Below are 10896 nucleotides of genomic sequence, written 5' to 3'. Positions count from 1 at the left end.
GGAGGGGAGGAGAGGGAAGTATATCCCTGGTGGTGGGGTCCGTTTGGAGGTGGCGGAAATGACGGCGGATGGTACGTTGTACATGGAGGTTGGTGGGGTGGTAGGTGAGGACCAGTAGGGTTCTGTTCTGGTGGCGGTTGGAGGGGTGGGGCTCAAGGGCGGAGGAGCGGGAAGTAGAAGAGATGCGGTGGAGGGCGTCGTCTACTACGTCTGGCGGGAAATTACGGTCCTTGAAGAAGGAGGCCATCTGGGTTGTACATTTTTGGAACTGGTCCTTCTGGGAGCAGATGCGGCGGAAGGAATTGGGAGAATGGGATGGCGTTTTTACAGGGGGCAGGGTAGGAGGAGGTGTAGTCTCGGTAGCTGTGGGAGTCGATTGGTTTATAGTAAATGACCGTGTCGATTCGGTCACCCGAGATTAGAAATGGAAAGGTCTAGGAAGGGGAGGGAGGAGTCTGAGACGGTCCAGGTGAATTTGAGGTCGGGGTGGAAGTTGTTGGTATTCTTGACGTGTCTTGTAAATGGAGGATAGACTTTAGAGAGTCAGGAGGTGAATTATCGTTGCAGGTTTCTCTGACCTGCCTCTGTAGCCACAGCATTTATACCTGGAGCAGTTTAGTTTCTGGTCAATGGTAACACTCCCAGGATTTTGATAGTGGGGAATTCAGTGATGATATTGCCATTGAATGTAAAAGTGATAGTTAGATTCTGTCTTGTTGTAAATGATTATTGCCTGACATTAGTGTGGCAAGTAACAATTGTGCCACATTTTAGCCTTATTCTGGATATTGTCCAGTTCTTGCTGCAATGGGGCATGGACTGCTTCAATATCTGAGGAAGGGGAATAGTAATGAACATTTGTGCAACTATTATTGAACATTCAAATCAAAGCAAAATACAGTGGCTGCTGGGAATCTGAAACAAACCATACTGGAGAAACTCAGCAGGTCTGGCAGCTGAAACAGTTAATATTTTGATTCTGGTATGACATTTTGTTGAATGTCACTGTTGACCTTATGGAGTTCAAGTCATTGAGCAGCTCTACATGACTAATAGTTGGAAAGACACCCTCGAAGAGTGGTGGAAGCTGATTCAGCAACTTTTCAAAGGTACTTGGCCATTTTTATTTTAGTTGAAACTTTATTGCTGGAACAGCACAGCAGGTCAGGCAGCATCCAGGGAACAGGAGATTCGACGTTTCGGGCACAGGCCCTTCTTCAGGCCATTCCTGGAGAAGGGCCTGTGCCCGAAACGTCGAATCTCCTGTTCCCTGGATGCTGCCTGACCTGCTGTGCTGTTCCAGCAATAAAGTTTCAACTTTGATCTCCAGCATCTGCAGACCTCACTTTCTCCCCATTTTTATTTTAGAACATATGAGGAAGGAGAAAGGAAGTAGAATCAATAAAAGCGCACCAGCAAAGGCACAGCTATTAAAATAGCCTTCTGTGTTGTATACATATCCATAACTTTACAAAGACAACTATGCTCTGTAACACTTTTTAAGAAATATCCCCAGCACGTCACTCAAATTTATAGGTAAAGTTGCTATTCACCATCATTATCTTGGGTGGGGGAGAAAGTTGCCCACATTACTACAATAAGTAAGAGTACTCTGATAGTTACAGCACCACCTGGAATCAAACATTCTTTTATTCACCTGGAATAATGTATGGTGAGTTTACAAACCACTTTAGCATCTAATGATATAATGTTATGTTAATTGTTGGTGCATGTAAAAGGCCACTTGCATAATATGGGCATTTATTTATATAGTTAACTATAAAAATCATAGCCAGCTCATGATTGCTCTGGCTATTTGTTACCTTTTTGTTAAAAGAAGGTGAATATCAAACTTTCTAGTAAGTATGGCAATTCTTGTTGAAAAAGAACTGCAGCTCTTATGAATCTGAAATTCTCATTATATAACATAATGAACTTTGCACTCTGCTCAATATAGCTTTTCATTCCATATTTGTAGGTGAGTTCCATGGACTTTGGGAGAGCCTGATATATGATAGTGAGGTTAAATCACAAGTAAGTGCTTTTAAAACTTATCACTGTATTCTGGCTATGTTGGAATAAACTGCTTGTCATGTCTATGAATAATCCATTTTTGCTGATAATGCTACGATATTTAGTTTATCAAGATTTGCTGACAGAATTGAAAATAGCTTAATAATTTAATATTTAACAAAATCAACTTTGAGTGTATATCAGTGTCTTTAAAAATATCTTTGATTCTTCAAAGTAATCTGTCACAGAATTGTCCCTTAAAAAATATTCTTGTTTTTTCCCATTGCAGTCCTACCCATTTATGTTGACTTCATGTGGTTCGGCATTCCATTCCTTCATACTTCTATTTATCTATTCTATTTTTTCTCATTATCTTGACTTTGACATAAAGGATTGCTCTGATAAATCGATAGTCTGTCTTTTTTCTGCCATTATTATCTATTTTAAAATAAAGTCTCTATATCACAACATTTTCTTTCAATTTCTTTTTGACTGTGTTTCAAAATAACTGGGCCAGAACTTTTTTGCAGAGTAGGACCCAATCTGCAGGCCTTTTAAAATGACAGGCAGGACCCAGATGAGGTGTCTACCCCTCATTTTCAGCAAATCACATTTGTGGTAGAAGGGAACAAATCCTTAATTCAGTGGGGCCTTTTGAAACGTCAAACAAATTGTCTTGGCCCAGAAGTGTTGGCATGTTCAGGTGCACCTGTCAAAATGCTTAATCAGCTTTAAATAAATTTTCCAGAGCAGTGTCCTAATTGGAGAAGTCAAATGCAAATCATTCAAATTAATGTGTAATCAACAAAAATATTGAGGAAAATTAGTTTCAACCTTTGTTTCCTTTATATGTATTTCAAAATATTTGAGACTTTGCACAGGCTATATTCAAACTGAGATTTTCTTTTAAAAAGTTTCAATCTATTATCTAATATTTTTTGTACATTTTGAAGGTTATTATTCCTGCAGTTTGTATTTAAAGTAAATTTAATTTGACCTTTTTGGGTAATTGATAACTTATTCACTTTGTTCCTGCAGTTACTTGACTACGTCTCAACTACTTTACTGTTTTCTGACAGAAGTGTTGATAGCAATTTGATTACCTGGAATCGAGTGGTACTACTTCATGGTCAGTCTTGAATCTCTAACAATCGATTATCTCGTGTATTTTTGTGCTGTTCCAGTGCTTTCAGCCAGTCCTATCTCTTGTTAAAATTGTTACCTGCTATATATCTGGGTACCAGTCCTGTTTGCCTTGGCATTTGCTATTATAGATCTTGAATCCTGCCTGATCTCATTAACTGTATTGATAATTGCATCCTATCCAACTTTGGAATGTTCAGAACTTTGCAAGAGCATACTGTGAATGGTAGGACTCTGAAAAATAGTGAAGGTCAGAACATCCTTGGTATGCATAATCACAGATCCCTGAAGGTAGATAAAGCAGTTAAGAAGGCATATTGGGTACTTGCCTTTATTAGCTGAGGCACAGAGTACAAGACCAGGGAAGTTATGCTGAAATTGTAACAATGCTGGTTAGGCCACAACTACAACCACATTATAGGAAGAATGTGATTGCAGTAGAGGGTAGAGAGATTTACCAGAATGCTGCCTGGACTACAGTGCCTGAGTTAGAAGAGTTTGGACAGGCTAGGGTTGTTTTCCTTGCAGCAGCAAAGGTTGAGAATGGACCTGTTAGAGGTGTTAAAGATTGAGTGGCATGGTTAAGAATGCACTTTTTTCCCCACACACATTGTTTTTTTTTCATCCATGGAACCTAGGCATCTCTAGCTGGTCAGTATTTATTGCCAGTCCCGAGTTGCTTTGAGGTAATGGTAAGCTAACTTCCTGGAACCTCTGCAGTTCTTGTGCTGTAGGTTGACCAACTGTCCTTACGGTGGGGATTCTAGGAATTTTACCCAGTGACAGTGAAGGAATAGCGATATATTTTCAAATCCGGAAAGTGAGTGGATTAGAGGGGAGCTTGGAGGTGATGGTCGTCCCATATGTCTGCTGCTCTTGACCTTTGAGGTGGAATTGGTCATGAGACTGCAAGCTACTGATTCGTGATTTTTGAATTTCTACAGTGCATCTTCCAGATAGTAGCAACTGTGTGTACTAAGCATTAGTGTAGGGACTGGATGTTTGTGGGTGTGGTGCCAATCAAGTCGCTTGCTTTGTCTTGGATGGTGTCAAGCTTCTTGAGTGTTGTTGGAGGTGCACCCATCCAGAAACTCAGTATTCTATTGTACTCCTGACTTCTCCCTCAAATATGATGGATGGGCTTTGGGGTGTCAGTTACTTGCTGCAGTATTCCTAGCATCTGACCTGTTCTTGTAGCCACTGCAGCTATGTGGCGAGTCATATTGAATATCAGGTCAATGGCAACTCCCTGGGTGTTAATTGGGGTATTCGGTGATGGTGACACCATTGAATGTCATGGTGTGATGATTAGATGGTATTTATTGCAAGGTGGTCATTGCCTGGCAGTAGTATGGTATGACTGTTAGTTGCCACTTATCAGCAAGATTGTCCAGATATTGTTGCATTTGAACATGGACTGCTTGTGTCTGAGAAGTTATGAATACTGCTGAGCATCGCGATCACATCGGCAAACATCCCCACTTCTGATCTTATGGAAGGAAGATTATTGATAAAGTAGCTGAAGATGATTGGGCTAAAACCAAATAAGTAGCGTGGTCAATAATCAGGGAGCATAGCTTGATAGTTGGATATTTGTTTCAATGAGGACTATGATAGTTGAAAACTTGCTGTCTGAAAGGGCAGTTGAATCAAAACTTTCAACATTTAAGCAGTATTTAGATTTCTACTTGGTCTCCAGGAAAATGATTATTAGAGTAAAATCATTGTTGACTATCATGGATGTTATGGGCTGAACAGTCTCCTTCTGTACTCTAAAAGTAATTTCATCAGCTGGAATCATAATGAAAGTTACTATCGCATCTGCTTTCCACCATCCTTTTATAAACAAACAATTTTAGAAAATAACTAAATTTGTAACCACAGATGTCAATTTTTTTTCTTTTTAACACAGGTCCCCCAGGAACTGGTAAAACATCTTTATGTAAAGCACTGGCACAAAAACTTACCATTCGATTTTCTCACCGGTAAGTTCAACCAAGGTGTTGCATTGTGTTAAACAATTTTATGGAAGTTTGTAGCGTTCTCAATTGATAATTGCTGACTTTTTTTTGTAAAAACGGATTCTTCGCTGGAAGGAAAGCATATGTACACAAGTATGTTTTTAGCCTTTACTTAACTGGCTTTTTTAATGGATTTATAGGAGAGTGATGAATCTTTGTTTCATTAATGCAATTGGTTTCTAAATCTAGGATCTACATGGTATAGCAGTTTAAATATGCAAATTAATCATTCACCTTTTGTGAGCTGGATATGAATCCATCACTCTCTGAAGAAATAGCATTCACATTCTCATGAATATGAATATATTTATAACGTGGGGTGGTGAGGTAGCTCAGTGGTCAGCACTGCTGCCTCACAGTGCCAGGGACCCGGCTTCAATTCCAGCTTTGGGTGATTGTCTGTGTGGAGTTTGCATGTTCTCCCCGTGTCTGCATGGGTTTCCTCCAGGCATTTTGGTTTTCTCCCACTGTCCAAAGATATGTAGGCTTATGAATTGACCTTGCTAAATTGCCCAAGTGTTCAGGGCTGTGTAGGTTTGGTGTATTGGTCAGGGGAAATGTAGAGTATTAGGGTAGGAGAATAGGTCTGGGTGGGATTCTTCGGACGGTTGGTGTGGACTTGTTGGGCCAAATGGCCTATTCCTAACTATAGGGATTACATAAAGTCTGAAATTTCCAGTTTGTTATAATTTAAATTTATTAGTTATGAATTCAAGTGCAAATTTGACCTCCCACTTGTAGTGTAGCAGCACCATTATTCATTTTTATCCTTTTACTCCAGTATTAAAGCTACTGTCAACTTTAATCATGATTAGACTAATCCACAGATCCAAGTAATCCTCTGGGGGTCCAGGTTCAAATCCCACTGTGGCAAATGGTGGAATTTGAATTCAATGAAAATCTGGAATTAAGAGTCTAATGATGACTATGAAATCATTGTCAGTTATTAGGGGAAAAGTCACCTGGTTCACTAATATCCTTTAGGGAAGAAAACTGGTCTGGCCTGGTCTACATGTGACTCCAAATTCACAGCAATGTGATCGACTCTTATCTGCTCTCTCGACAATTAGGAATAGACAATAAATGCTGGTCTAACCAGTGGCACCCACATCCCATGAATATGGGAAATTGCTCATTGTGACTGGGAGTTTTCAGTGGGTGTGGGTTTTTTTGCGCTATCGCAACATCCTTAATCAGAGTTACATTTATGTCTTATTAAAGATTTTGTAGTTGGGAGCACAAAATGGTCACAATTTCAGAGAAAGTAACAATTCTCAGCTCATTTCTTTTTTGTATTTTTATGATAGTGTATGTAATCATTAATTGTAAGGGTTAGATTGCCAATGAACTTTGATTTTTTTTAAATGGTCTTCAAGAGACTGCTTCCACAACTGTGTTTCAGGTACCGATATGGGCAGCTGGTAGAAATCAACAGCCATAGTCTCTTCTCCAAATGGTTTTCTGAGGTAAATCCTTTCCATTCATTTTCACATTCAGATTTTTTTTTACAGTTTCTCCTTTTCCAGGAGGAATCTCTTTTTACTAAAAAAAAACTAAGGTCCATTACATCATGTTTTTCATCCTTTGATGCCAAAAATGATTTTCTTATTATCTAACATTTCTTAATTTAAGCCCTCATTCCGCATTATAAATTTTGTGATGACATTAATGAAAAATCGATATTTTCTGTCTAGGTCAACATCTGCGATTTGTTGCACGAAAATATAATTTCTAGTACATATGGAAAACCAGTAGTTATCAAGAGTGTGTTATTAAACCCTCCGTTTTATATAATACCTGAATGCAAAACCAACCACACAAATTTGATTTGAGTCAATTGGTTTAGCACCTATCAATTTACCCTTGGTTATTGATTTGTCTTGCAGAAATGGAAGTAGGACTAAAAGATTTCTCTCAATTTAGATTGAATTTGCAAACAGTTGGTCTTTTATGTAGAGAACCAACTACAGAGCAGCAATAAATATTAATTATGAACTAAGTTTTAATTTTAAAAAATCTTCTTAAACAGAGTGGCAAACTTGTTACAAAGATGTTTCAAACCATTCGGGATCTAATTATGGACACGGAATCTCTGATATTTGTTTTAATTGATGAGGTAAGACCATCTGACCTAAATAACATCTAAAACTAGCATTGCTGTGGCAAGTTTGAATCTGCTCATGAGACCTTTTTTGAAGTTTTTGTTTTGACTATTATGAGATTGAACTAAGGTGAGAGGAGGCTCATATGGAACATAAGCAGTCACAAACTGAAATGACGTTTCTGTGCATTTAAAATCTGATTTTGCTCAGTACCTGTTTTAAAAATTTAGAAAACCAAACCTGGTAATCTGCCACTAGGTGTCACTGGACTGTTATGGACTGTCATGTTAACTGGCAGAAAATTGGTAGTGAAATTTATTAATAAATTCCATGTTTTCTACCTGCTTCAGTTTAACATTTAATTTAACATATTGTACTGTTAATAGTTAGTTTTAACATCTCATTGCAAAATGTTTCAAAGTCTGGTCATCCAAAAGATTTTCTGACCAAAGTTATGTAAATGAGCTTGGTGCACACCATGATTTCAAACAGCAATGAGATAAGTGAACATTTAGTCTTTTTTTTAGTGAAATTGGTTAGAGGAATAACTGTGGAGAACTCCCTGCTCTTCATTTAAATATAATAGTTTCCCCATATCTGTACAAGCAGGTGAGACTTCACTTTTCAATGTTCTCCACAAGTTAGTATCTTTGTACTACACTGCAGTGTTGACATGGATTATGTTGCCAGTTGAGGGGTTTGAACCCTGGCTACCTTGGTGAGATGCAATCAACTGAGCTAGGATATTAAACTTCCCTTTTCTTCAAACTGGCTTTAAGGGATATCTTATGTTCTTTTGAGAGGATACTTGAAGCTTTGGTTTAATATCTCCTATGAGGGTGCAACCTCCCACTGTGCAGCACTCCCTCAATATTACACTGGACCATCAGCCTAGTTCTATTGTGCTCAGTGCTGGAGTAGAATCTGAGTTCACATCTTTTTGACTTGGGAAATGAGCATATGTCATGAGTGTAATGTGGGACTTTGAGAGATAGACAAGTTGAAAAGCTCACATCTGGGATGGAATTAATGAATAGACATGAATTTGAGGTACTAATTAATCATGGCCTAATAAAAAGGTGAAGCACATATGAGGAATGATTGTGCGCAAGAATAGGAGTGGGCCAATCAGCTTTTTCTTTGAAAAAATGAACATACTGGCAGTTGAAGAGTAGAGTGTTACTTCATTAAGTATTGACATGTTACAGCCTTGAGCTAGAACTTGGAATTGGGGACATTTTGGAATTCAATCAAAAAAACAAAAAGTGTAACCAAGTGGGAAAGAAGAGAATAAAATTGCAGGGAGTGCAGAAACTAACAGTAAAATCTTTTACTACTAAAGAGAAAAAGACAAGGAAGTGACACTAGAAACATTGGCTGCATTGGAGTCATCTTCCAAAATTTTAGACTCTGGAGGCAGTTCCTACAGAGGGTGTCAAATGTAATCTCATTGTTTTAAAAGGGAAGGAGTAAGAAAACAGAATTACAGACCAGTTTGCCTAATATCAGTAGTGGGGAAAATGCTGGAGTCTGCTGTAAAAGATGTGATGATAAAATATTGGAGTAAAGCTGCAAGATTGGACAAAGTCAGCTCTGAAGTGTCATCCAGACTCGCAACATTAGCTTGCTGTCTGAGCCACTGATCTCCAGCATTTGTTGTTTGCAATCATGGACAAAGAATGAATTAATGGAAGGCAAATCATACTTAAATCAACTAGATATTTTTTGAAGATGTAACCAGTGGAATAAACAGAAGAACCAATGAATGGGATATCTTTCAATTTTTAGAAGGCTCTGGAAATTCACCGTATAAGAGATTAGTGGGCAAATTAAAGTACATAGAGTGTAAGAAATTGGCATAGTTGTGATTGGTCGACAGACAGAAAATAAAGTGTGAATAACAGGTCTTTTTCCAGGTGTCAGGCAGTGACTAGTGGGGTACCACAAAGATTGGTGCTTAGGCCCCAGCTATTAATGATATGTATAAATGCCGCCTAGATGGGTGTCAAAATGCACCATTTCCATGATTTCTGACAAAACAAAACTGGACAGGGTTGATGAATGTGAAGTTATTCATGTGTGAAAAACAAAGGCAGAATCTTAATTAAATGGTAATATTTCATACATCTACATTTCCCAAAGAGCTCTGGGTGTCCTTGTCCTTGTACACCAGTCAGTGAAAGTAGACAGACAGCTGCCGCAAGCAATTAAGGCAGCAAACAGTATATTAGCATTCAGTGTAAGAGGATTTGAGTTCTGCAGTGCCTTGGTGAGACTGCACCTGGAGTATTGCATGCAGTTTTGGACTCTAAATTTAAGAGAGAAAATATTTGCCATAGAGGGAGTGCAACAGGGGCTTATTCAGCTGATACCGGGGATGGCAGGACTGTCTTAATGAGGAGAGATTTGTTTAACTGGGCCTGTATTCTCTAGAGTTTAGAGGGATAAGAGGGCATTGGATTGAAATGATGCTTCAAACAGGGCTGGACAAATTAGATGTAAGGAGAGTGTTTTGCTTGGTGGGGAGTCTAGAGCCAGGGGTCACAATCTCAGGACTGAAATGAGGAAAGATTTCATTGCCTAAAAGGTAGCGAACCTGTGGAATTCTCAACCACAGAAGGAGCCAAGTTGCTGAATATATTCAAGGAAGAAATAGATACCTCTCAATGTCTTTAAAATCTAAAAATGTAACTGGGGAAAGCAGATATATGGCATTGAGGTAGAGGATCAGGCTGATGCTATTGAATGGCTCAAATGCTATTGAAACTAGAACATCATCTCTTCTAGTTTCTGTGTATCATGACCTTTAGAATTTGGGAGGGCTTGTTCAGACTTGGCTTTCCTTGGAAGTTGACATTCTTAGTGATTTGCGTAGAACAATTCCCTGGACTTTACTGTCTAATATGCAGTTAGCACTGATTGCCTACTTGCTTCCCATTTAAGTGTGCTTGTGTTATTAAATCTTGGCTTTTGCTATTGTCATCACCTGAACCATTCAAAATGCAAGTCCTTCCTGTCAACCTTGGAAATTCAATATTGTCAATCATAAGTGTTCAAACTGGAATCCCCAGATCTTATTCAATATTTAATTAGGTCGTTCAATACACCCCCACTTAGAGTTAAAATCATACCATAAGAATCTGTAAAAGCACCTAAAAGGTGTATCAAATTTCTATTGGTTGCTTTGCTCCTGTTATCTCTGGAATATAAAAGTAGGAGCAGGCAATTTAGTCAATTGAGCCTGTTCCTATAATCAATGAGACACGGCTGATCTGTGATCTTAATTCATATGCTTGCCTTTACCCATATCTCTTGCTCCTGTTATCTCTGGAATATAAAAGTAGGAGCAGGCAATTTAGTCAATTGAGCCTGTTCCTATAATCAATGAGATCACGGCTGATCTGTGATCTTAATTCATATGCTTGCCTTTACCCATATCTCTTGTTTTGGCCAACCAAAAACGCCATCCCATTCTCCCAATTCCTTTGACTCCGCCGCATCTGCTCCCAGGAGGACCAGTTCCAAAAACGTACAACCCAGATGGCCTCCTTCTTCAAGGACCGCAATTTCCCCCCCGACGTGGTCGACGATGCCCTCCACCGCATCTCCTCCACTTC

At 38.9% G+C, this 10896-nt stretch overlaps 1 protein-coding gene across 6 annotated transcripts in view; it reads left to right on the top strand.

Moving 5' to 3' along the window:
* The window catches only part of trip13 (thyroid hormone receptor interactor 13), a 41020-nt gene that overhangs the window by 8838 nt on the left and 21286 nt on the right, over positions 1–10896 (top strand). For all 6 annotated transcript variants that reach the window (XM_043719335.1, XM_043719337.1, XM_043719336.1 and 3 more), the window contains 5 exons: positions 1979–2034; positions 3052–3142; positions 5069–5141; positions 6580–6643; positions 7207–7293. In XM_043719335.1, coding sequence (XP_043575270.1) covers positions 1979–2034; positions 3052–3142; positions 5069–5141; positions 6580–6643; positions 7207–7293 — 371 coding nt within the window. The remainder of the gene's footprint in view (positions 1–1978; positions 2035–3051; positions 3143–5068; positions 5142–6579; positions 6644–7206; positions 7294–10896) is intronic.

This window comes from Chiloscyllium plagiosum, chromosome 29 (assembly GCF_004010195.1).
Source record: "Chiloscyllium plagiosum isolate BGI_BamShark_2017 chromosome 29, ASM401019v2, whole genome shotgun sequence".
Classification (NCBI taxonomy): domain Eukaryota; kingdom Metazoa; phylum Chordata; class Chondrichthyes; order Orectolobiformes; family Hemiscylliidae; genus Chiloscyllium; species Chiloscyllium plagiosum.
This window is presented reverse-complemented; position numbering and strand designations above follow the sequence as displayed.